At 44.6% G+C, this 27,053-nt stretch overlaps 1 protein-coding gene across 4 annotated transcripts in view; it reads right to left on the bottom strand.

The window, feature by feature from the left end:
* Positions 1-27,053, bottom strand: part of ARFGEF2 (ADP ribosylation factor guanine nucleotide exchange factor 2) — a 100,435-nt gene that overhangs the window by 22,119 nt on the left and 51,263 nt on the right. For all 4 annotated transcript variants that reach the window (XM_047770915.1, XM_047770916.1, XM_047770917.1 and 1 more), the window contains 12 exons: positions 26,661-26,866; positions 23,947-24,031; positions 23,672-23,843; positions 22,643-22,794; positions 21,216-21,344; positions 19,733-19,891; positions 15,220-15,367; positions 13,956-14,055; positions 11,261-11,301; positions 10,989-11,158; positions 6,693-6,844; positions 454-626 (listed from right to left, as the gene is read on the bottom strand). In XM_047770915.1, coding sequence (XP_047626871.1) covers positions 454-626; positions 6,693-6,844; positions 10,989-11,158; positions 11,261-11,301; positions 13,956-14,055; positions 15,220-15,367; positions 19,733-19,891; positions 21,216-21,344; positions 22,643-22,794; positions 23,672-23,843; positions 23,947-24,031; positions 26,661-26,866 — 1,687 coding nt within the window. The remainder of the gene's footprint in view (positions 1-453; positions 627-6,692; positions 6,845-10,988; positions 11,159-11,260; positions 11,302-13,955; positions 14,056-15,219; positions 15,368-19,732; positions 19,892-21,215; positions 21,345-22,642; positions 22,795-23,671; positions 23,844-23,946; positions 24,032-26,660; positions 26,867-27,053) is intronic.

The following is a 27,053-nucleotide window of genomic DNA, read 5'->3' on the forward strand; positions in this document are numbered from 1 at the left end:
GGATAAAGATGCCAAAAACGTGGCAGGAAATTTTTACCACAGAAAGGATACTTATTTATTGCTAGTAAGAGAGGTGAGACATTAAGGCCGTGTGCAACCTCAGCTGGGAATGTGAGCCTTGGGTGGTGAGCATTTCCCTGCTCTGTGCCTGCCCGTGTCAGCAAATGACCACAAAAGGGCCAGGAATGTTGGTTGGGGGTCACGTATAAATTTTACTGAGTTGATGAATTTACAACTGTGGAATCTGCACCTAACCAGGGTTGACTGGGTTTCCTTCCTGGGGCTGCCGAGCATGTGGTTAGGAGCCCGGGGAGCCACCTGGCACGTGATTACATCACAGGGTAGCTACAACAAGGAAGCCCCTTTGGGGAGTAAAACAGGTGGGAAATAAGTGGTGACGCCTCTAGACCTGCCATGTGGGACATCAGTCAGGAGGAGAAAAGAGACACGCACTGACGATGTGACCTGTGGTCTGGAAGGCGAGCTCCACGATGTTCCCATCATGGTCCGAGGCTGCCTGGTGGAACACAGCGAAGATGTTCTTCCAGCCCGAGCGGATGTTGGCAGCCTGGGAGTTCACCATCTGGGCGATGCAGCGGATCACCATGTCCCGGATGGTGGGAGACCTGAGGAAGGAATGGCGCAGCCGTGTCATCTGCACGATGGGCAGTGGAGAGATAAAATGAATACAGCTCACAGCTTAGAAATGGCATTAAAAGAAATCAAAGAAGATGTAAAGAAATGGAAAGATATTCCATGTTCCTGGATTGGGAAAATCAATATTGTAAAAATGGCCATACTACCCAAAGCAATCTATAGATTCAATGCAACCCCTATCAAATTACCCATGACATTTTTCACAGAACTAGAACAAACAATCCAAACATTTATATGGAACCACAAAAGACCCAGAATCGCCAAAGCAATCCTGAGAAACAAAAACCAAGCAGGAGGCATAACTCTCCCAGACTTCAAGAAATACTACAAAGCCATCAAAACAGCGTGGTACTGGTTATCAAAACAGACAGACAGACCAATGGAACAGAATAGAGAATCCGGAAATAAACCCTGACACCTATGGTCAATTAATCTTTGACAAGGGAGGCAAGAACATAAAATGGGAAAAAGAAAGTCTATTCAGCAAGCATTGCTGGGAAACCTGGACGAGCTGCATGCAAAGCAATGAAACTAGAACACACCCTCACACCATGCACGAAAATAAACTCAAAATGGCTGAAAGACTTAAATATACGACAGGACACCATCAAACTCCTAGAAGAAAACACAGGCAAAACACTCTCTGACATCAACATCATGAATATTTTCTCAGGTCAGTCTCCCAAAGCAATAGAAATGAGAGCAAAAATAAACCCATGGGACCTCATCAAACTGAAAAGCTTTTGCACAGCAAAGGAAACCAAAAAGAAAACAAAAAGACAACTTACAGAATGGGAGAAAATAGTTTCAAATGATGCAACGGACAAGGGCTTAATCTCTAGAATATATAAGCAACTTATACAACCCAATAGCAAAAAAGCCAATCAACCAATGGAAAAATGGGCAAAAGACCTGAATAGAGTTTTCTCCAAAGAAGATATACAGATGGCCAACAAACACATGAAAAAATGCTCAACATCGCTGGTTATAAGAGAAATGCAAATCAAAACTACCATGAGATATCACCTCACACCAGTCAGAATGGCCATCATTAATAAATCCACAGATAACAAGTGCTGGAGGGGGTGTGGAGAAAAGGGAACCCTCCTGCACTGCTGGTGGGAATGTAAACTGGTACAGCCACTATGGAGAACAGTTTGGTGATACCTTAGAAATCTATACATAGAACTTCCATATGACCCCACAATCCCCTCTTGGGCATCTATCCGGGCAAAACTCTACTTAAAAGAGACACATGCACCCGCATGTTCATTGCAGCACTATTCACAATAGCCAAGACATGGAAACAACCCAAATGTCCATCAACAGATGATTGGATTCGGAAGATGTGGTATATATACACAATGGCATACTACTCAGCCATAAAAAAGAATGCCATAATGCCATTTGCAGCAACATGGATGGAACTAGAGAATCTCATACTGAGTGAAATGAGCCAGAAAGACAAATACCATATGATATCACTTATAACTGGAATCTAATATCCAGCACAAATGAACATCTCCTCAGAAAAGAAAATCATGGACTTGGAGAAGAGACTTGTGGCTGCCTGATGGGAGGGGGAGGGAGTGGGAGGGATGGGGAGCTTGGGCTTATCAGACACAACTTAGAATAGATTTACAAGGAGATCCTGCTGAGTAGCATTGAGAACTTTGTCTAGATACTCATGTTGCAACAGAACAAAGGGTGGGGGAAAAAAAATGTAATTGTAATGTATACATGTAAGGATAACCTGACCCCCTTGCTGTACAGTGGGAAAATTAAAAAAATTAAAAAAAAAAAAAAAAAGCATGAGAGAAAAAAAATCAGAGACAACAAAAAGAAAAAATAATAGAAGAGTCAGTGTGGGAGTTCCAGTCATGGCTCAGCAGAAATGAATCCGACTAGGAACCATGAGGTTGTAGGTTCGATTCCTGGCCTCACTCAGTGGGTTAAGGATCTGGCGTTGCCGTGAGCTGTGGTGTAGGTCACAGACGTGGCTCAGATCTGGTGCGGCTGTGGCTGTAGCCAGCAGCTGTAGCTCTGATGAGACCCCTAGCCTGGGAACCTTCATATGCCACAAGTGCGCTCCCCCCACCCCCCGAAAAGGCCTAAAAAAAGCAAAAAAACCCACAAAGAGTCAGTGTGGCAGTTAGATGCCCACCTAGCAGTCATCCTCTCACCTCCTTAATAAGAGAAGTGTGATTTCATCTGGGCAGTAACATGCTCAACCTCAGGGGACTGATCATAAACAGTAAGATGATATGACAACCTTGTCTTGTGCGCCAGGCCCTCTGCTTCCCAGCCTCCCACTACTCTGACTAATCGGATGTGAGAGAAAAACCTACGGGCCTGGAAGGGGAGGGGCTTGTGGGAAGGTTCTGCTTTGTCTTAAAAAGAACACACTGTCCCTTTTAATCATTCCCACATGGACACAGCGTGATGCCTGGAGCTAGAGTCTCTGTCCAGCAATCATGAAACAGTAAGCTCAAGGAAGCTTATTGCCCAGACAAAGGGAAAGAGCCTAGGTCCTTGGTGACAATTTGGCCTATGGAACTAAAGTTGGGACTGCCTGCCTCTGACTTGTGTAAATAATACATAGCTTTGTGGTTTAAGCCACTGTTGGTTGGTTTTTCTGGCTCAAAACATTTAGACTAATACAGTCAAAACTCTGCTGCCCAAAGATAACCACTCCCGATTTTTTTTCTTTTTTGGGGGCTGAACCCACGGCACATGGAAGTTCCCAGGCTAGGAGTCAAATTGGAGCCATAGCTGCCGGCCTATACCACAGCCACAGCAATGCGAGCTGCATCTATGATCTACGTCGCAGCTTATGGCAATGCTGGATCCTTGAACCACTGAGTGAGGCCAGGGATTGAACCCACAACCTCATGGATACTAGTCAGGTTCTTAACCCACTGAGCCACAAAAGGAACTCATCCTAAATTGTTAGTGCATATCCTCTTAGATTTTGGGGCAGAGATATTTGTGTTAGGGTAAATAAAATACACTTGGATGGGAGTATACGTGCATCATTTAAGATGAAATATTTAAATTTAATTACCACAAAACAAAACCCAAGAATAGAAAAGATGGCCCATTTTCTGAAGCAGCTGCAAGGTTCAATACGGTGTTACCTAGATATTTACAACAGATTAGCACATATGTCTTTAAGACATAAACACTAATGGAGTGAACACTATTATTTCACAAATAGCAAAAAGCAAGACAACACAAACCTACTGCTTCTGCTGCACTCTGAAAGCTTTGAAAGTCATCAGAGTGGTTTGGGGATGCTATACGTCCTAAGGACATCTGGCTTAGGACAACATTCAGGTTTGTCTACTGGACACAGACTAACTGGGAAGGTCATTTAGAGAAGCAATGAGAAAATCAAAACAGAATCAAAACTTAGCCGCAGTCCACAAAGAAAATTTGCCACCGAGAAAATCAAAACAGAGTCAAAAATTAGCCGCAAGTCCACAAAAAAAATTTGCTACCTGCAGATAACAGAGGACTGACTACAAACCTAGGGGACTTTAACACGTGATACAAATGAATTCACAGTAGTCTTTCCCAGGGAAAAAAGCAACCTGTAGGCAAGAATTACACGTATTTATTAAGATGTTTTTAGCCTGACTGTTCAAAGTAATATATGACAACAATAAATGTTTTGGGAAATGTAGGAAAAAACATAAAGAAAAAGACACCTTTATATGATGCTATGGTATTTCACATGGATATATCACTGTCGTCATTACTATACTATTTGTCAAATTCTATAACCTGCCCTTTTCACTGAACAACTAAGCATTTCCCGTGTTACAAACTTCGTGACCATTTTAGGCAGCTGCCCCACACTCCATATCAAGGCTATACCAACATGTACTTCAGCATTCTTGTATGGTTAGGTGGTTCCTGGATTTTCAAAAACTACTTCATGTGATTGACAACATTTCATTGTATTTTAAATTAACTTCTTGGGAGAGAGTTATAGAAGTGCAGAATTACTGGGTCAAAGGGCACAAAAATATTAAGGTTCTCGATGCATCCTGCCAACGTGCTTTTGAAAATGTTATAGTAAGTTATGGTCCAACAGTGTCAGTGAGCGGCTGGCAGCGTGTGATTCTAAACCTCCTCTGGCCCTTTTCGGATGCTGGGTGGGCAGAGAAGGCCCAGAGTCAGGAGAGGAAGGACTCTGGTGCTGTTGTACCCCGAGCCAGCCAGGTGGCCATGAGCATGCTGCTCAGCCCCAAGAGGGCTCAGTCTCCTCAGCTGCTCTCCATAGCGTTCCCAAGGACAGGAGGGCATTTCTGTCCATAAGCTCCTATCAGGGGTGATGCCAGACTCCGGGATGAGCTTAATTTGGGCTCTCTTAAAATAAGTTATAAGGTCAAGCATATAGACATCAAGAGAAAGAGAGACATGTTAACTCTTCACTGCTGTCAACTTCTGTGCTGCCCCCAAATGGCCTTAAAGTCTTTGAGCTTGCAAGCCTTCATTTCCTTTTTAAAAATATGATCCTGGGAGTTCCCTGGTGGCCTATTATTTAAGGATCTGGCGTTGTCACTGCTGTGGCTTGGGTTTGATCCCTGGCACAGAAACTTCTGTGTGTTGCAGGTGTGTGTGGCCAAAAAAAAAACATGATTCCAACAGATCCAGAGTATATGCTTTAGGGATAAAGACAGACGTGAAGGGTTATGCCTGAAAGTCATCCTTGACATTTCTCCCTTGCCTGCCCCACGGCTCATCCACCAGCCCACACTGCAGGCTTTCTTTTCAAACGCAGGCAGAATCCAATCCCTCAGTGCCTCATCACCACCGCGACCTCTTTGGTCCAAACTTAGATACTACAATGGCCAGCTAACTCATCCTCCTGTTACTCATTTCCACGCACAAATGCGGGATGATCCTTTACATGTGCTGGACCGCATCACTTCTCCCTGTGCTCAAAAGCCTCCAACGGATGGCCTCTCACAGAGGGTGAGCCACAGTGCTGACCAAGGTGGACTGGTCTAGTGATCTGGTGCCTACAAGCACCGGGACTTTTCTAGGATGTTCTGCCCTATTCACTGCCCCGCCCCCATTAGCCTCCTGGCTCCTCAAATATGTCAAGGACATCCTGCCCCAGGGCTTTTGCTCTTCCCTTTGCTCATCACACTCTTCCCAAGACCACCCCCAGCCACTCCTGGCTTGTTCCTCACTTTGGTTTAGGGTCCCCTTACCCAACATGTCCCATACAACAATAACTCCAAAAATAATTATCATGGAACATTTTATACCCACAAAAGCAGAGAGCACAGGGTAACAAACATACATATACCCATCCCTCAGCTGCAAGTCAGGGTCAAACAAAAACTGTAATTTTGGACGGTTTGCTTTGTTGCTGTACAGCCGGCAGCAAGAATAGTATGTAGTGGATGGCAGGCCTCAAAAAGTGGAGCAATGGGATCAGAGGCATCTCTGCAGCACTGGGACGCAGGTTTGATTCCCAGCCTGGCACCGTGGGTTAAGGATCCGGTGCTGCTGCAGCATAGATCACAACTGTGGCTCAGATCTGATCCCAGACCTGGGATCTGATCCCTGGCCTGGGAACGCCATATGCCACAGGGCAGCCAAAAACAAAAACAAAAACAGGTAAAGAGAAAAAATGAAGAGAGTGACTGCTTCAGAGGAACAGCTGTTCTAAACTCTTTTATCACCTCCCTGGGGCAGAAACGCTGGGTCACACAATTGATGAGTCTGTTTGAGGGTGCTCTGTCAGTGGCTCACTCCCCGAACTCCTTCAGTACCAAGCCCAGAAGGATGCATGACATGTTTCTACAAGTTGCTGGGGGGTAACCTGTTCTCCAGGGAGTGGTCACACACAGACCTTAGTGTGATCTACTTAGAGACAAGGTATGAACTGCAGTCTGCTCGTTTTATTTGCTTCTACCAACGAGAGAGGGAAAAATTAATAGTGTAGTTAATGTCAGAAGGCCTTTGAGACTCCCAACGGGGATGTAAGCAAGGATCTTCTAGAACAACGCACGTACCTGTTTTTCTTCATGATATGCTCAAAGGGCCTCAGAAAATCTTTCTGGAAACGGAAGTTGGCTAATTCTCCCTTCTCAAGAAATTTCATGGATAGTTGCCTTAATGAGTCAACAGCGAAGATAGCCACATCCTCATTGGGGTTACAGCCAACCTGAGCAGGAACAGGACGTGAGGTGAGAGAGGCAGAGCAACGCCTATGGATACGGGATTCTGACCATCAAAGACAGACAAGCTGCCTCAAGATAAATGCTCTGGGACAGCACACCTTAGGACAAGAAAAGGTATTTCTTGGCCATGACCTATATACCATTTTAAGTTTAATGACAAAAGATCACTATCACACATTTAACTAAACATGCTAACTTTGTGTCTCTCTGTCACATTTTGATAAGCCTTGCAATATTTCAAACTCTTCATTATTATATTTGCTATAATGATCTGTGATCAGGAACCTCTGACGTTACTATGTGCAAAAAGATTACAACTTACTGAAGGTTCAGGTAATGCTTTTTTTTTTTCTTTTCTTTTTTGGGCCGCACTTGTGGTATATAGAAGTTCCCAGGCTAGGGGTTGAATCGAGTTGCAGCTGCTAGTCTACACCACAGCCACAGCAACACAGGATCTGAGCCGTATCTGTGAACTACACCAAAGTTCATGGCAATACCAGGTCCTTAATCCCACTGAGCGAGGCCAAGGATAGAACCCACATTGTCATGACAGGTACCTGTTGGGTTTGTAACCTGATAAGCCACAACAGGAAGTCCTGACTTGCACTTTTTAAGCAATAAAGTTTTTTTTTTTTTTTTTTTTTTTGGTCACACCCATGGCATGCAGAAGTTCTTAGGCCAGGGACTGAACCCAAGCTATAGCAGTAACCAGAGCCAGAGCAGTGACAATGCCAGATTCTTAACCCACTGAGCCACCGGGGAACTTGAATATTTTAAAATTAAGATGTGTACAGTTTTGTTTTTTGTGATCTTTTTCTTTTTTTTTTTTGGTCTTTTCTAGGGCCACACCTGCAGCATATGGAGGTTCCCAGGCTAAGGGTCTAATTGGAGCTATAGCCGCCAGTCTACGCCATAGCCACTAGGGATCCGAGCTGTGTCTGAGACCTACACCACAGCTCACACCAACACCAGATCCTTAACCTAATGAACTAGGCCATGGATCGAACCCGCAACCTCATGGTTCCTAGTTGGATTCATTAACCACTGAGCCATGACGGGAACGCCTGTGTACAGTTTTTTAATTGCATACTTAATAGACCACAGTATGGTATAGGCATAACTTTTATGCACTGGGAAACAAAAACATTCATGGGACTCGCTTTGCTGCAACATTTGCTTTACTGTGTTTGTCTGGAACTAAACCCATAGTATCTCTGGGGTCTGCCTGTACACCAAACAGATTAAAAAGTAATTAGCTTTGGGGAGGGTCTGGTTGAGAGGTGCTGATAGCCAAAGGTGCTTTTAGCTATAATTTTTTTAAAGTGTTCATGCAACATTGATGTAATTAGACACTATTAGGAACACTATTCCTGGAGTTCCTGTTGTGGCTCAGCAGTAGTGAACTTGACTAGCATCCATGAAGATGCGGGTTTGATCCCTGGCCTTGATCAGTGGGTTAAGGATCCAGCGTTGCCATGAGCTGTGGTGCAGGTCACAGATGTGGCTCAGATCCTGCGATGCTGTGGCTAAGGTATAGGCTGGGAGTTGTAGCACCAGTAAACCCTGAGCCTGGGAACTTCCATATGCCACCGGTGCAGACTCCCCGTCCCTCCCCTCCCAAAAGAATACTATTCCCCACTTCAAAAACCCAGGATTCAGGAATTCTTGCTTCAGGAATATACACAGGCTTACCGTGCAGTTTTTGCACACCCAAGGACATACCTGTGTCCTAGTTTGGAAGAAAAGAAACATGTGACTGTTGCAATGACTGTGCTAGAATCCTGAAAACTGTACTCAGCCATCCCTATTCAAAGCCACAGGACTCTCATGTGCTCTGTTCTCAGAGGAAAGCAGAACATCCTTCTGAGGTGGTGGAAAGAAAGATGATCTCTGGAGTGAGCAACTGAGTTTTCCACAACTCTGTGCTTAACAGCACTGATTAGATGGAACAGACACCGCAACAAGGCTGATAACCATGAAATGTCTAATTACAATCTGCCAGCCTAGATCCCAAGCTTGTCATAGGCTTGGACAGGAATAGGAAGTGCAGTCAGGATGATGGTTCACACATTTTCTTTCTCTAAAAACTTCACATCAATGATTTCAATTGGCCCACTAAGAATTTATTTATCCAAAATGGTGGGAAAAAATGGCTCTTGAGTTGACTGACTCTTCAGATGACACTGCTGCCATTGCTCTGGTCTTTTGGAGGCTCTCATGACTGCCTCTTCACTGGCGGTTCAGGAAGGCCACCTCCGGAGAGGCCTGACACAGCACGTTGCCTGTCTGTCATCAGCTATTCTATCACAAAACTCAAGTGAGCTCCACGAGGGCAGGGGCCTCATCTGCCTACTACCTGGCCCAAGGCACTCAGACAGTCTGTTAAACAGGTGGTGTTCTCAGAAGTACCTTACTTTGAGCTGATAAGGAAGTAAAATAAACAAAGAACTCTGATTAGCTGATGGACCAAGTCAGAAGCAAGACTACATCTGACAATGCCTCATCTCAGTGAGGTCCTGCAACTGCCCAGGAGAGTCAACAGCGCCCCACTTTTCCCTATTTGATTTCGTGACATCAATTGCTAGCGTTCAGTCGATCATGGTGGGGTATTTACATTGTTCTATATCCCTATGGCAGATGATTTCTATTTTTTGGTGGGCATGTGGGGGGGGCGGGGGGGGTTTGAGCCTGAGGCATGTGCAAGTTTCTGGGCCAGGGATCACCCCTGTGCCACAGCAGTGACCCAAGCTACTGTAGTGACAATGCTGGATTCTTAACCTGCTGCACTGCAAGAGAACTCCCCAGAATATTTCTTTTTATAATTTTCTTCTATACAACATAGGGAAGCAATTCTCTTTTGGATAAATTGTCTCTTATTAACACTACTTTATTTTTATTTATTTTTGGCTCCTTAACCTGCTGAGCCACTAGGAAACTCCTATTAACACTATTTTAAAGGGTCTATATTACAACTCTTTATCACCAGGCCTGAGAAAATTTTTTTGAAATTATGAAATGTGTTTTGGCTGGAAACAGTGTTATTAAGCTGTTAGTTTTCCCTTAAGCAAATGACATTACAGATATGGACATACATATACATAATAAATATTCTGATTTCATTTGTTCAATACACCTGTGCACATGTGTATATGTACATAATGAAACCTCTAGTGGAGAAAATCTGGTTTTCTCTCAGTAGGTGTCAGTCTTAGAACACAGAAGTCTCCGGCTTGCTTCTGATTTAAATAAATGTTAGTCTCCTTGACAAAGGTTTCAGAAGAATGGTGGCCATGGGAGCCGGAATACAAGACATAGTGACATGTACAGTGAAACTATATAGAATGTAACCATCTTCAGTCATTCAAAAGGTGCATCGGGATTTTGCAACGCTTCAAACACCAGTATGTTTGTCCAGTGACTATAAGGATTTTTCTGGTGTCAGCTTAGATCCTAAATATGGAACAATAAAGTTTTTTCTTTTTTTTTTCTTTTGCTTTTTAGGGCTGCACCAGCAGCATATGGAAGTTGACAGGTTAGGGGTCACATCGAGGCTATAGCTGCAGGGCTACACCACAGTCACAGCAATGTGGCATCTGAGCCATGTCTGTGACCTACAACACAGCTCACGACAATGCTGGATCCCTGACCCACTGAGTGAGGCCATGGATCCAATCCGCATCCTCTTGGATACTAGTTGGATTAATTTCTGCTGCGCCACAATGGGAACTCCCTTCTTTTTTCTTTTCTGGCTGCCCTGAAGCAAATGGAAATTCCCAGGCCAGGGATCAAATTGAAGCCAGAGCTGCGACCTACACCACAGCTGCAGCCAGGCCAGATCCTTAACCCAGTGCACCAGGCTGGGGATCGAAATGGCGCCTCCACAGAGACAAGCTGGATCATTAACCCACTGCACAACAGTGGGAACTCCTAAAGTGTTTTCAATACTAGTGGATTTTTAATTCATTCTCTGTGAGTTCTATCGGTATCTGAGTATGCTACAAGCTGTTTGTGACTCTCCAGGGGACGTGATTATAGGCATCTAAAACACTCAAATCACACCTTTTCTGAATTTAGCTGCCTACCTTGTTTTGGACAAGGATAAAGTGGTTTTTGAATTTGAAGCGTTACCTTATTGAAGTGATCTCCAATCACATGCCATATCCGGGACCACTGCAGTCGGATCCGATTCATGTTGTAGTACGATATTTCCACAATCTTCTGCAAGCTGAACATGCGGGGGTGGTGGGGGGAAGCCAGCTCATCCATGGACACGGCACACAGCCAGCGGACAAAGTCAACTATAGGCCAGACCCAACAACACACGTGAGGCCTCGTTAGTAATGGTCCGACAGTCACAACATGAGGCTTCTGTAGTTGTCACAAGTGAGTCGACTACATACCTATTGCATTTCCATCCAGTCTGGTAGATCCAGTAAAGATTCTAGGAAGAAAATTCCAGACATAATACAGTAAAAATGAGATTTGGAAGCTGAAGTTTCAATTTCAAACATTTATAAAAGACAGAAAAGAAACATTTCAGGTCTGGCACTTCCACTAAAATAAATGATGAGGCATCAGATGTAGAGAACTGGTCAATGAGCTGAGTTGAGAGCAGAAATGACAGAAAGAGAAAGTGACACATCAAAAGGATGGGGGAAGAGTCAAAATATAATAGCAGTAAATGTCACAACAGAGGGAGTGGCAGGGCGAGGACCTTTAAAAAGCTGTTCCTTTAGTAGAGCAACTGAAAAACTGACAAAAATTTTACAAAATGAACTTTTTCAGACCTAACTCTGGAAACTACCAAAGGCTTGTCAAAATGTTTATGCAAGAAAAATGGCTGAGAAGTTCGTGTTGTGGCTTAGCCGTAATGAACCTGACTAGTAAGGAGGCAGGTTAGATCCCTGGCCTCACTCAGCGGGTTAAGGATCCAGCGTTGCTGTGAGCTGTGGTATAGGTTGCAGATGCGGCTTGGATCTGGCGTTGCTGTGGCTGTGGTGTAGGCCGGCAGCTGCAGCTCTGATGCCACCCCTAGCCTGGGAACTTCACATGCCGCAGGTACAGCCCTAAAAAGGAGAAAAATGGCTGAATCTTTATAGACAGCATATAGTTGGACTATGTTTATTTAATCCATCCTGCCAATCTCACTTTAATTCAAAGACACAAACAGGTTGAAAGTAAAAGTATGAAAAAAAAGATACAGCATGCAAACCGTAACCAAAAGAGAATAAGAGTAGCTGCACTGATATCAGACAATACAGACTTAAAACTAAAATCATTGCTAGAGACAAAGAACATTTTATAATGATAAAAGGTTTATTTAATCTGTGAAGAAAACCTAACAATTGTAAACATACATGCATCTAACAACAGAGCCCCAAAATCATGAGGCAAAAGAGACAGACTAGAAAGGGAGAAACAGACAATTCATCAATGTCCAGAATCAGCAAGTCTACACCGGCAGGAAGTATATTAGTGGTTGTAGGAACTGGTGGGAGAGGAACTGGGGAGCACCTGCTAATAAATGCAGGGCTTCCGTACCGGGTGATGAAAATGCTCTCAAGTTAGACGGTGGTGATGGTTGCACCACGCAGAATATACTGAAAAGCCACTGAATTGTACATTTTAAAACAGTAACTAAATCTTTTGGTGTGTGAATTATATCTAAAAAAAATGTAATGGCACACAAAAAGGTGCTACTGTCTACTCCCTGGCTAAGGCAGAGAAAAAGGAAAGAAATGCGTGGTTAGCAGCAGAATAAACGTTTTGTTCTTTGGGCCTAAACCAAAGGGAAAGCAGTGGGGACAACTCATCAAAGGTGCACTACGGACAGTATCTGCTGGAAAGAAGGGGAGAGGCAACAGGAGCAAGGTGATCAAAATATGCTAATAATGGGTTAAAAATACAGGCGTTCGTTCCCGTTGTGGCACAGCAGAAACAAATCCAACTAGGAACTATGAGGTTTCAGGTTTGATCCCTGGGTTAAGGATCTGGTGTTGCCATGAGCTGTGGTGTGGCTGCAGACGTGGCTCAGATTTGGCGTTGCTGTGGCTGTGGCATAGGCTGGTGGCTGTGGTTCCAATTAGACCGCTAGCCTGGGAACCTCCATATGCTGTGAGTGCAGCCCTAAAAGGACAAGACACACACACACACACACACACACACACACACACACACAAAAGAGTTAAAAATACTAAGAAAATAGTTCTGAGAGCAATATAAATTATACCATAAATTCTATATAGCCATCATCTCAAAATATCTATATTTAATGTACAAGATTATTTTCAGCAGTTTGTTTTTAAGAAAAAGTCCTATTTTATTTTAATTTTTTGCTTTTTAGGGCTGAACCCACAGCATATGAAGTTCCCAGGCTAGGGGTCGAATTGGAGCTACAGTTACCAGCCTACACCACAGCCACAGCTAATGGCAGATCTGAGCTGCATCTGCAACCTACACCACAGCTCACGGCAACATCGGATCCTCGACCCACTGAGAGAGGCCAGGGATCGAACCCACATCCTCACGGATACTAGTCGGGTTTGTTTTCCATGTACCACAACAGGAACTGCACAAGTCCTATGTTAAGCACCAGTACATAATGAATATCTTCCAATGAGAATACTTATGTTTCTCCTGGATGTCCAGGTCAAGTTTTAAGCAAACAGAAACAATGGGAAGGTTTTGAAGAAAAAGAAATGGAAATGTCAACTTGGCCAACTCTCACTCATGGGTAGGCTTTAAATCCTAAACTCTTCTTAAAATGTTTTAAAAAGTAATTTCTACACTAAGGAAACAAGGTAATCTAAAACATGAACACAAGCAAAAATTCTTGTGTTTGACATAATGTGGTCACCAAGTTAAAGTTATAATCTTAAAAAAGGTTATGATATAATTCAAGATCAAAATCCACATGAATGGGAAAGTTAGTACTTGTGGATCTGAGTACCACTTTCGATCTTTCTTAGTGTGAGTGGTCTGGAGCTGACAACACTTAAAACAGTCAAACAAACTAGGAATCATTCATACATAGTAACTACATAGAAGACGGGAGCCACTGGGTAGTCCAGCTTCACTGGAGAACAAAATCATTACCTGTCTACAGCTACAACCACACTCTGTGAGCTGGTCTCACCAACGGATTCCTGGAAGCTGGCCATCTGTCTTTTATCCACTCCTCCACTCACCAAATTGCCTGAAACACAAGGCACAAGGTCAAAAACAGTCAAGTATTTGGAACAAAGTATCCTGTGGTGTCAATACTCAAAGACAAGATAATGGTTTGCAGGAAAAAACAAACAAACAAACCCCAAACCCTCAAATGATGACAATAAAATTAAACCTAGGTTTTGGCATATGGCATTTAGAATACATCTTTACTACAAGCTCCCTTGCTTGTATCAACCATCTCCCTTTGTTAATAGTCTTCTACATTTTTATAGTATTAAATGCCTATGTTTAGGGGAACAAGTTCAAATTGAGTGATCCTAACCCAGAGCTCCTAGAACATGTAATGGATTATACCTGCTGAAGGTCTGGGGTGCTCTCTGGGATTTCACTCCACTCATCCTCACGTACACCCCAAGAAGTAGGTGCTATTATACCTCCCTCATTTTCATAGTCTGTGCTTTTGTTATACGGTACTATTCCAACCATTGTATGTAGGACCTAGGAGCCTGCTCTCTGCATCAAATGGCCTGGGTTCGAAACCTGCCTCTACCACATCCTTGCAATGAGACTCTGTTCAAGTCACTTCATCCCCTGTGCCTCACTTTTCTCATTTACACAATGGGGATGACAACAGGCCCAAACTTACTGAGTTATTACAAGGATTAAATGAGTTAAAATATATAAACCAAGTGCTTTGAATGTGGCCTGGATGTTTGTTTGCCCTTTTTACTATTACATCTCTGACAAGAGAGTCTCTCTGTTCAATGCATCGCCAGAGATAATTCTACTTTCCTAAGAATGCTATCTAACAAGGCCCCCAAATGAACGTGTAAGCAAGGCTGAATCTACCTTTAAAAATCCAGATATGCAAACCCACTTCTCTAACACCAGGTATTAAGGCTGTACGTAGCCTTCCCAGTAAAGCAAATGGCTCCCCTCCCCCATACAGTTACAACACGTAGAAAGAAGAGTAATGCAGCCTGCTGATGTGGATAAAGCAGGCATTTACTCGACAGTGTAATCACAATTTAGAGAGCTGAGGCAGCACTTCTGCTCCCACTAACAACAAAGTGTCAGCTGGCAAGGAAGGAAGAGATGGTCTACAGGACAGTCCTGATGAGACAAGAAGGGTTTCACTCCGGTCGACTGGTGCGTCCGTGACGGCCAGCAGTGGGGCCTGGTGTCTTACCGAGGCCAAGGCCCATGAACTCTTCTCCCGCCAACGTGTGGCCCTTCAGGCTGCCTTCTCTCTCCCGCCCGGACCCAGACAGGTATCGGGTCTTCACTCCGGTTCCTATCAGCTGAGCGAGCTCCAGCTGGCTGATGCATTTCAAGATCTAGTGGAAAGAAGGTTTGAAGAAATGAGTTTCCCGAAACTTCATGGTCTGAAGAGGGCATTATCATCCTGAATTAGTCATTAAAAGAGTTCTTTGAAACACACAGCTTCCCAGGTGAGAATAAAATCTGAGGGCCTTAGGATGGCTTCCCTGATTCTGGCTAGGCAAGCTGCTCATGTGAGTCTGGAAGACAGACTTCATTTTTTTTTTTTTTAACTATTAAAAAGAGAAAGAGAAAATAAGCAAAAGAAATAAGGAGTGCAATAAAGTTATGCTATGCAGATGTTTAATTATGCAAATTTAATAAGTGCTCAATAGAGAAAGAAAAAAGTGTTTGATCAGAGGATGGGATTTCACATGGCGGGCCCCTCGGCAAGCGCACCACCTAGGCTGACTCGGCCACCCCCATCTCCCTTTTACTCTACCCCTCGGAGAGATAACCCCAGCCTCCCTGCTGTTCCTTTAACTCCACATGTCTCGTCCTACTCCAGAGCCTCTGCGCGTCCTGTTTCTCTTGCTTGAACATGCTCCTGTGCTCTTCCCTGCGGCTTACCTGTGAGAGCCCAGGCTCAGACGTGTGTCCCTCAGAGAGACCTCCTGTGACCACCCTGATCCCCAGCACTGTATTTTTTTCTTAGCACTTGCTACGTTTTGCTATTGTGCCATACATTTGTTTGCTCTCTGTCTTAACTGCCAACAGGGTATTGACTCTGGTTCACTGTTGAACCCCCAGCCTTAAGATAATCAGCAATTCTTAACTGAATAAACAAGAAGGTGCCCTGGGATGGGTGTGCAGTGGAGAAAAGACTACCTCCCAGCCCTAGCGGGTGGGTCAGGTGCCAGGGAAGGCACACCTGCACTCGGGCTCTCTCCCACCTGGAGCTTCCCTGAAGAAGCAGAGACTGGTTTCCACTGCTACTGGGGCGGAAACTGGCTGCTTGAAACTGACTGAGGGATGGCATGGGGATCTCCAGGTAAGCCCTGGCCAAGGAATTTCCATGGGAATTTCTGACTAAGGCTGAGTTTTGCTTTGCACATGACCTTACAATCCAGTCCCAGAGTATAGGACTCCACTATACCACTGAGTACTGCTGCGTGTTTTTACTAAAAACTGCCTTTCTTTTGAATGAGAAAGGTTCTTAATTCCGCCAGAGAGAGCCCTCCTCTGACTGCTCCACAGGGCATGATGCTAAAGAATTCCTATAGTAAACTGTTAATGTCCTCCCTTTTCCAGAAGGTGGGATAGCTGGAATTTCAAGTATGTCAGTAATACTGGTGGCCAACGGCTTATTGGCTCCAACCTGATTTCTAAAGATTTCTCACCATCAAATAGTTGGCTGATCCTTTCATTTTTTTCTTTTTTTTCATTTTGGCCACTCTGTGGCATAAGGAATTCCCAGGCCAGGGATCAGATTTGAGCCACAAGTGTGACACTGGATCCTTTAACCCACTGTGCCGGGCCGGAGACTGAACCTGCATCCTGGCAATGCGGAGACGCTGCCGATCCTGCTGCACCAGAGCAAGAACTCCAGGATTCATTTTTAACATTTCCAAATGCTGCTATATACTTGGCAACCGGCAGGAACCTCACATTGTCATATCTCTCATGTTAAAGAAAGTTCTACAGTTCTGCTTTGTATGAATATTAAATTAATATTGTTCTATGAAAAAAAAAGAAAGTTCTAGGAAAGAGAGCAGCTATTTATTGCTACATTACACATTGTGACTCCTCAGAAAACAGGAAATTATTTCTTTAAAAAAAAAGCACACAACTCAAAACAACTTCCTTCCCTATATTTTCTAATATGGAATATTCCAGCGTTGTGACAGAGAAAGGAGAGTCTGAGTGAAAAAGGGAGAGAGGTACAGCCATGGCGATGATGACGCTAACAACTAAGACCTACTGAGTTTTTGCTACTCACCAAGTACAGTTCTAAGCCCTTTTCCACATATCAACTCCTTTAATTCTCACAACCACCCTGCGAAGGTTGTACAAAGGAGGAAGAGGAGGCGCTGATGACGACCGGTCATGTCATACAGGCAGGAAGAGGTGGGTACTCGGCCTTTCCCCTAAAACTATGCTATCCCTATGGTAGGAGGCTGAGAGCAATTTTCTAAAGCATCGCCATACCCACTTCTGTGCTCTCATGTCTATTCTCTCACAGTTTTCTCTTAAAAACCAAAAAGTAATACATGTAGACAACAGAGAAATAACCAAATATAACTTAAGGGAAAAAAGAAGAAAATAAATCGCCTCCATAGTTGTATCAACAGATAGGATGTTAACATTCGTGTTTATCTTCTCAAATCTCATTTTCTGTGTGTCTTTGGCACAAGGAGTGATTCCTCACAAGGTTTTATAATGATTTTTTAATTTAATATACTATGGTGATCTCATAATATTAAATAGTCTTTAATAACGTCTTTGTCTTTTTTTTCCTCAAGTCTCTTTTAACCCACAGGCCTCCACCCTCACCCCAACCCCAGCCTGGCCCAGCCCTTATTTCTCCAGCAGTTTATCTGTGGAAGAACTTGATCATGTGCTCTGAGAGTCTGTCATATCCTACAATTTGCAGGCTGCATTCTCACCATGCCGTTTACTATGCTCCTCTGCCCCTGTGTTTCCTACTGTAAACTGGCAGCAGAGGCTTGAACTGACTCACGCTGGAGTTTAAGGCACGTTTCTCAGGTGGGATTATGTGCTTCCATTAGGGAGCATATAACATCTAGTTGTCTCTCCTTTCAACATCTTTTTATTTTGACTTTTAAAATTTATTTATTGGAGTTCCCGTCGTGGCACAGGGGAAACAAATCCAACTAGGATCCATGAGAATGTGGGTTCGATCCTTTACCTCCCTCTGTGGGTTAAGGATCTGGCATTGCCGTGAGCTGCGGTGTAGGTCGCAGACATGGCTCAGATCCCACTGAGCCACCAGGGAGCTCCCTCATCTTTTTTATTTTTTAGGGCTATACTTGTGGCATATGGAAGTTCCTGGCTAGCGGTCAAAATGGAGCTGCAGCTGCCAGCCTACACCACAGCCACAGCAACACCAGATCTGAGCCTCATGTGCGACCTATGCTGCAGCTTGTGGCAATGCCGGATCCTTACCCACTGATGGAGGCCAGGTATTGAACCTGCACCTCCATGAATACTATGTCAGGTTCTTAACCTGCTGAGCCACTATGAGAACTCCTTATTTTACCTTTTTTTAGGGCTGCACCGGCAGCATATGGAGATTCCTAGGCTAGGGGTCAAATTGGAGCTGTAGCCGGCAGCCTACGCCACGGCCATAGAAATGCAGGATCTGAGCTGTGTCTGCAACCTATACCACAGCTCATGGCAATGCCGGATCCTTAACCCACTGAGCAAGGCCAGGGATCGAACCCGAAACCTCATGGTTCCTAGTCAGATTCGTTTCCACTGTGCCACGGCAGGAACTCCTAGAACTCCTTATTTTAAATGGCTACACAACATTCTAAGGAGTGGTGCACCACACTTTTTTTTTTTTTAAAAAAGGAGCAATCTCTCATTGTCAGGACATCTAGGCTACTTCTAATTTATTCTTTCCCTGGAAAAACTAAAATTTCAATGACTGACCTTTCAAACATGTTTGTATACATGAATAATTACTTCTTTAGGTGAGATTCTTAGAAAAAAAATTTTCTTTTTTTTGGTTTTCAGGGCCACACTCGCAACATAGGGAGGTTCCCAGGCTAGGGGTCTAATTGGAGCTATAGCTGCCGGCCTACACCACAGCCCAGCAAGGCGAGATCCAGGCCACATCTGCAACCTATAACACAGCTCATGGTAACGCCAGATCCCCGAACCACTGAGTGAGGCCAGGGATCGAACCCACATCCTCATGGATCCCAGCCAGACTGTTTCTGCTGCGCCACAAAGAGAGCTCCAGAAAACGGTTTAAATAAAAACGTGAACCACTGGCAATCTCCATAATGGCTCATTGGAGATGCTGACCATCTCTTTTTTGATATAATTAGGAGAGAAATCGGGCTCCTGGCTTTGTCCTAAATCTACTTACTGGCAGTAAGAGTGCTCAGGAGGTACGGAAGTACTTGGGAGAAGTGGTGGTGACGTGGGAGGAAAGTTGCCACGACGGAAGTGCGGACATGGGCCGCCAGGGACGAGAACACCTTGGGAGGTGGTGTATCTGAGGCATTTCACCGGCTGCAGCCCCAGGGAGCCTGACTCTCTGATACATGAAGTATTGGAGGAAGAGACAACACTAAGAATTAAAGTTGGGCTTGACTCTGGTACAATGTAATCGACCAAAGAGAGACCGACTGAATCCTAGGAAGCTGGGCTCGTCCTATGAAAAGGCAGTCACCAGGCTGAGAGACACACACCTCATGCCAGGAGTTCCCAAGGTAGTTGCCGTCGGTGTGAGCCACCGTGATGAGCGTCTTTATGGTGTCGATGTTCTTCTGCTTCATTTCTGTGATGCTGGAGCTGGCGGTCAGCAGGGAGAAGCGCGCGAGGGCCTGAACGTAGGCATCTCGTTCCAGCTGTAACAGAAGCCGAGAGAGAGGGCTGAGATCCCGCCCTCAGCAAGACGTTTTCACGGACAAGGGCCTGAGCACCGGACTCTGATGCCTTCCACGCACGTCGACAGGCTTTATGCTCATTAACAGAGCAGTTACTCCACTGCTGCCCTCCTGCTACCGGAACACCCCGAGGTGGCTCCCTGCACATGTTTGAGAACTAGCCTCTCCTTGCAGCTGACCTCAAACTGATGTTCCATGTTCCATTCCCTTTGGCGGGAGTCGGGGAGGAATCTGCTGAATGCTAAGAATGTCACGGGAATGCTAATTTTGACAATAATCCTACAAGGTAGATCTGTTTTCTCAAGTTTACGAATGAGGAAATAAAGGGGGTCCTAGGGGGAAGAGAGTGGGGCCAGTGTTAGCCTAGAGAAGTAGCAGAGCTGGGGTTTGAAACTCAGATTGTCTAACATCAAAGCCTGGGGTCTTGGTACAGAAGAAAATGTGTAGCTGAAAGATAAATTGGAACAGAAGGTTGAGTTCTTCAACATAAATGAGTGCAAATTCTTTTTTTTTTTTTTTTGCTTTTTGTCTTTTTAGGGTCGCTCCCGTGGCATATGGAGGTTCCCAGGCTAGGGGTCAAATTGGAGTGTTGCTGCCGGCCTAGCCAGAGCCACAGCAACGCGGGATCTGGCCGCGTCTGCAACCTACACTACAGCTCATGGCAATGCCGGATCCTTAACCCAGTGAGTGAGGCCAGGGATTGAACCCGCAACCTCATGGTTCCTAGTTGGATTTGTTTCTGTTGTGCCACGACAGGAACGCCAATGAGTGCAAATTCTTAGTGACTTAGAAAATGATACACGCAGTTGACAACTTCCTGATTTCACATCCGTTTGAAAATTGTATTTTGTTTATTTGCTTGAATTTTTCAAGATTCAAAAGATTTACAGACATACCCATTTTGCAATGAACTATGTATTTTCCCCAGAGAAGATCTGGAAATGAAAGAAATTATAATAATAAGCTAATTTTAAAACGAAAAACAGCATTTTAAGCATCAGGGCAGGCAGGCAGCCAGATGGATAGGAAGGCTGTTTTGTCAAATTCAATCAAGTAGCGTGGGGCCCACCTACCTTCAAAGGTTTTAATCCAAATCTTCCATTTTTTTCCCCTTAAGGAGGCTGCTGCCAGCACAAATCTGTGGGGCTTCCTCTCAGTGGGCATGAGCAAGGAGGTTCTGAGACGGTTTTGGCTAAGTGGAAATGTCTGAGGGTTTCTAAATTTTGCCAGATCTGAAGGAACACAGCCCACCAGCATCTCTGGAGCTTTGCTAACTTACACCCACCTGCATTCCAAATATGCAGGCGATCCGGATTGCACATCGGATGCCTTCCAAACACAGGGAGGCCACTTCAGTGTCGTCACAGTTCTGCAGCCCGATGCTGTAAGCTGCCAGCAGCGGTGTCCACACCAGCTACCAAAGAAGGAAGGTTTCAATAACATCTAGAATTTCAGTGGGAAAGAGCACCTGGAAGCCATACTGTTAGTTATGAGCACAGCCAGGATGCCAAGTTCACCGCTACCTTGATTCATTCACAATATAAAAGACTTCCTCCTAAACTGTGGTCAAAGTTATCACTACAGGTATGCCATTCACCAAACGCACAGTTCTAAAGAAAGGATGGTAACTTCGTGGCTAGTGTGCAACCACCACGTCTACCTGTACTTACGGCAGACAGCACTAATTAATCAGAGATCACACTCCCTGCTGAGCCTAATCAGGGCCTGAGAAATCATTTACATAACGCAGCAGGCATCCACTACCAATCAGAGGTCGGCGTACAACGTAAAATCTATAAGCCACTTATGTTCTATCAATTCAGTATACTGATTGAAAGGTCCCTAATTCAAATTATTCAGTTTTCTTTTCCTTCAATTTTCTTGTGAATTCCCTGAAATCACAAAAATCTAGAATGGACCAATAGGATATTAACTGTTACTGCAAAAACATCTCAGAGAAAATGGGAGTGCTGTGTATTTTAGAACATGTATCTTTTCTAGATCTTTTTTTTTCCCAAGGTGGCACCTGCGGCATATGGAAGTTCGTGGGCTAGGGGTCTTCCTGGAGCTGCAGCTGCAGGTCTATGCCATAGCATCATCAGATCTGAGCCACACCTGCAACTTCACCGCTGTAGCTCATGGTAATGCCGGACCCTTAACCCACGAGTGAGGCCAGGGATCAAAACCACACCCTCACGGATACTAGTCAGGTTCTTAACCTGCTGAACGACAATGGGAACTCCTCTAGATATTTTTAAAATCGAGAGACCTCAGGATATTTTACTTCTATCTGATTTCACCTAATAAACCCTGAGGCCACTGAGATGAGATGTCACAATAAAACTGTCTTTTTTGCCTGAATAATTATTAATTCATTCAATCCCCCCAGCAGGCCTATAGCACCTTGTATTTGTCTCCATCCCAAATGATGAACAGAGAGAGGCTGAGTAACCTGACCAAGGTCACAGGGCTCCAAAGTGGCAAAGGCAGGGTTCAAACCAGCTGTTCTGACTGTAGGCCCTGCTGACGCATCTCCAGCATTATCAAAGGGCTGCTAGGAAGGACTCGCTTTAGTTACTCTTCAGTAAGAGACACCCAGGCTTGGTCTTTCCTCTCCGCAGTCTCGTTACCATTATACACTCACTGGTGAGCTTCTGGTCGGTCAACTCTAGAATCCAGCTTAGCCTTGTCCTAACATCTCAGGACACTCACTTTGAACATTGGCCGGACGTGGTCCAAGTGAGTGGCACTCGTAAACGGGGCTTTGGCGTGGCTCACAGCCTCCATCAGAGCTTTGGCTGTTTTAGCCATTTGCTCCATCTCCAAATTGTACAGTAGCCGCCGCTGCTTTTCACTAGCCACACCTACAAAGAAACAAGAGAATAAGAGTAACTAACACTCATTGAGTGCTTGCCATATGCCGGGCTCTGCTGCGCAAGATTTATAACAATTAACTCACAAATCCTCCTCAAAGACCACTTAACGAGTCTGCTACAAGTACTGTTACCATTTTACTGATAGGAAACGAGGCACAGAGACGCTAAGGAACTTGCAGGGTCACACAGCTGATAAGCGATACAGCTGGGACTTGAATCCCGGCAGTGTGGGTCTGGAGCCTAGGCTCTACCCCACTACCCTCTTCTGCCTCTCAAATTAAGACTGATAGCTTCACAGGGCCTAAACTAAGAGAATTCCAATCAAAGTTGGCACAATCACCATGGCTATTAAAGCAAAGTATCTGTTTTGTTTTTCTTACGCTTTTTAGGCTGCACCTGCAGCGTACGAAAGTTCCTGGGCTAGAGGTTGATTCAGAGCTGTAGCTGCTGGCCTACACCACAGGCACAGCAACACCAGATCTGGGTCGCACCTGTGGCAACTCCAGGTCCGTAACCTGCTGAGCAAGGCCAGGGATCGAACCTGCATCCTCAGAGAGACAATGTTCGTTCTTTAACACACTGAGCCACAACGGGAACTCCTAAAGCAAAGTTTTAAAGAACATTTCTTGGGGTAATTTAGTTCTCAGATTATTTTAAATTTCCTCCTGTAACTAATTACAAATCTAGCAAGAAGATAAATGATATTATGAGACAGCCAACATCATTATAACTAATTTAATCACATTTCCCATTCAGTAGCTAGATATGTAAATTACATTTATCACCAGGGAACTTAATCATCATCACGAATTCTAGAACACTCAAAAATTGGAATTAAGAGAAATAATGTGCCATTAGACCTTACTCTGCTTAGTAGATTTGGTTGCAATCGTGTGTTCTTTTGTTTCTTTCATTGCAATTTTCTTGCCTTCTATCTCTTCATAGATGCTTGAGAGATATTCTTCAGGCAGATCTTTACTGTCATTGATACCCCGATTCATTTTAATATATTGCTCTTTTGTCATTTTATTTTTTACCTGAAATTTAAAAAAATTAAGGAATCATTTAGAAGACACTCCATGGCTCAAATAAAGGTCTTTATTTAGCTGCTACAGAATATGAATCGCTGAAATATTTTACCTGAGGGCTGTGCAAGTCTGTAGTTAGCATGATAATGGAATACGCTAGGACATAGGCGGTGTCGGCGCTAGCAAACAGGGTTTGCCTGGGGAAAAAAAAAAAAAAGATTCCAGATGTGAGAACACGCATGGTGACGAGGCTGGGAGGGTCCCCAGCTCAAGGCGATGAGCTTCCCTCAAGGCGGTGGACTGCTCCACGTGGTGCTTCTACCAACTGGAACGACGACCATGACTCAGAGGGCAGAAAGGCTAGTTAAGAATACGGTCACAGGTAGACTTCCTGGAATAAAGCCGTTTCCAGTCAGTTTTTTAAGATCCCTAAGGAGCCTCTGGGGCCAGGGACTAGGTGAAGCAAGTGAGGGCCCCCCACCCCCCTACCCCCTCTCCCCAGTGCACGACCCCAAGAGTTTGCCCCGTCAGTGCCTTGCTCACCTCACCTTGGTCCTGTTCCTGACAGCATCTACTTTGTGCTAGTCACCTGGCAGACAGATGACTAAAACTCCTGGATAGTTTTAGCTACTTAAAGTTTACGTCATCCACTGTAATACTCAACAGCAGACACACAACAGAAAACACTTATGTTGTTTTAATAAACAATATGTTGGTGAAGTCTGACCTTTTTTTGCCTTAGGCAAGAAAAGACAAAAACTTGCAGACGCATAGCTCTGAAATAAGTGAGGCTAAAGAAAACTTGTTGGAGGTCCTGTTGTGGCTCAGTGGTAACGAACCCCATTAGTATCTATGAGGATATAGGTTTGATCCCTGGCCTCACTCAGTCGGTTAATTATTTGGCGTTGCCAAGAGCTGTGGTGTAGGTTGTAGACGTGGCTTGGATCCTGTGTTGCTGTGGTACAGGCCTGCAGCTGCAGCTCCAATTCTACCCCAGCTGGAAACTTTCATATGCTGTAGGTGCAGCTCTAAAAAGAGACAAAGAAAAACTTGTCTGTCCCAATAGCCCCCCACAGGAAGAGAAGTTCAGAAGTACACAGTAAAAGATCTGTATTCTATGGAGAATTTTAACTGGGTCACACATTTACTGATGAAGGGATGAAGACCAAGGCCTCTAGGTCCACACAAGAAATACATTTAAAGTAAACAACATCTAATTATGTCTCCACTGCAAATTGTAATACCCGTTTGGTTAAAATGACCAGATGCCACCTTTGCTGACCATGCCACCTCTGGGCGTCAGCTTGTAGGATTGGGACCAATGAATATAAAAACCAAGCTGAATCGAGAGGCAAAAGTGTTAGCAAAAATTTCCACATCATGTTCACAGTATATTCAGACATCCTTTTTTTTCCCTTTTTTTTCTTTTTTTTTCCCAAATGGCTACACTTGCAGCATACAGAAGATCTCAGGCCCGGGATTAAATCTGAGCTGCAGCTGCGGCAATGCCAGAGCCTTCAACCCACTGTGCTGGCCAGGGATTCAACCTGTGCCTCTACATTAACCTGAGCCATTGCAGTAGGATTCTTTTTTTGGTCTTTTTAGGGCCACACTTGTGGCATAGGGAAGTTCCCAGGCTAGGGACTGAATTGGAACTGTAGCTGCAGGCCTACACCACAGCAATGCAGGATCCAAGCCACGTCTGCAATCTATACCACAGCTCGTGACAATGCTGAATAATTAACCCACTGAGTGAGGCCAGGGATCAAGCCCTTGTCCTCGTGGATACTAGCCGGGTTCATTACCACTGAGCCACAAAGGGAACTCCTGCAGCAGGATGCTTAACCCACCATGCCATGGCAGGAACTCTTTTTTTTTTTGGTCTTTTTGCCTTTTCTAGGGCTGCTCCCGTGGCATATGGAGGTTCCCAGGCTAGGGGTCTAATCGGAGCTGTAGCTGCCGGCCTACACCAGAGTCACAGCAATGCAGGATCCGAGCCGAGTCTGTGACCTACACCACAGCTCACGGCAATGCCGGATCCTTAACCCACTGAACAAGGCCAGGGATGAAACCTGCAACCTCATGGTTCTTAGTCGGATTCGTTAACCACTGAGCCAGGACGGGAGCTCTGGCAGGAACTCTTACATGCAGACATTCTTAACTTCACGTTCAGGGGGAAAAGCATAAGCTTTTGATTGAGACAAATACATATTCAATCCCGGCTCTGCTACTCACTAGCTGATTAATTTCTGGCCAGGTTGCTCAATCTCACAGAGCCTGTTTCTTCACCTATAAAATGGGATTCTACTCCCAGGCTTACCATTAATTTAGCTCTCTTTTCAACTCCCAATTCCTACAAAAACAAGAACTATACCTATCAAAAAGGCCCCAAGGTGAAATCAATACTTAGGCAGGTTTTATTAATTACAGAGCCATTTGGTAACTTGCTCATCAGTATGTGATCGGAGAAAAACTAAAATCCTTGAGATTTACTCCATATATTAAGTTAGGGAGCAATTCAAGTTCCTCTTCTCAACTCATAAAACTGTTCTTTCATCACAATTAACGTTGTGGGCTCTAGCTGTGTAGTCCTGGGCAAGTTACTTAGCCTCTCTGGTCTTCAATCTCCTTTATAAGGGGACACAAACAGTGGCTGTGAGGTCTTATGTGAGATAATCGCTTAGCACATTGCCTGGCACGTAGTGAATACAATTTCGTAGCTCAGCACAGATTTAGAAAGGTTAAAATCAACCCCCAACCACAGCAAGACTGGTGCTGTGAGGAAGGCAAAAGATGGGGTGGAAGGGACTTAAACAGGGCACTCACCCCTGGTTGCACTCTATGTATCTTGCAGCAAACTTCTCCATTAACCGATCAATCTTCTGGGCTTCCCCAGGTAGGCGGAAACCTTCCAGAAACGTCCGCAGGGCTGAGACAAACTCCTTGTCACAGAAGTCAAGTTGGTCCACATAGGCATACATCACCTCCTTGTTGAACTTCATGCTTTCTCCCAGAAAATCACCCACTTGGGTCTGAAACACACACACTCATTCACACCTACAAACTATCAAATATAAACACCCAGTGAAAGACACTTCTGTCGCAGTGGGGACCTGGCTCTAAACACCCAGAAAACCCGGACTGCTGGAAAAGCCAGGCGACTCCCAGAGCCTGCCCACCCACCCACCCATTCCAGGTTCAGCCTGTCCTGCCCACAAA

This window comes from Phacochoerus africanus, chromosome 3 (genome assembly GCF_016906955.1).
Source record: "Phacochoerus africanus isolate WHEZ1 chromosome 3, ROS_Pafr_v1, whole genome shotgun sequence".
Classification (NCBI taxonomy): Eukaryota; Metazoa; Chordata; class Mammalia; order Artiodactyla; family Suidae; genus Phacochoerus; species Phacochoerus africanus.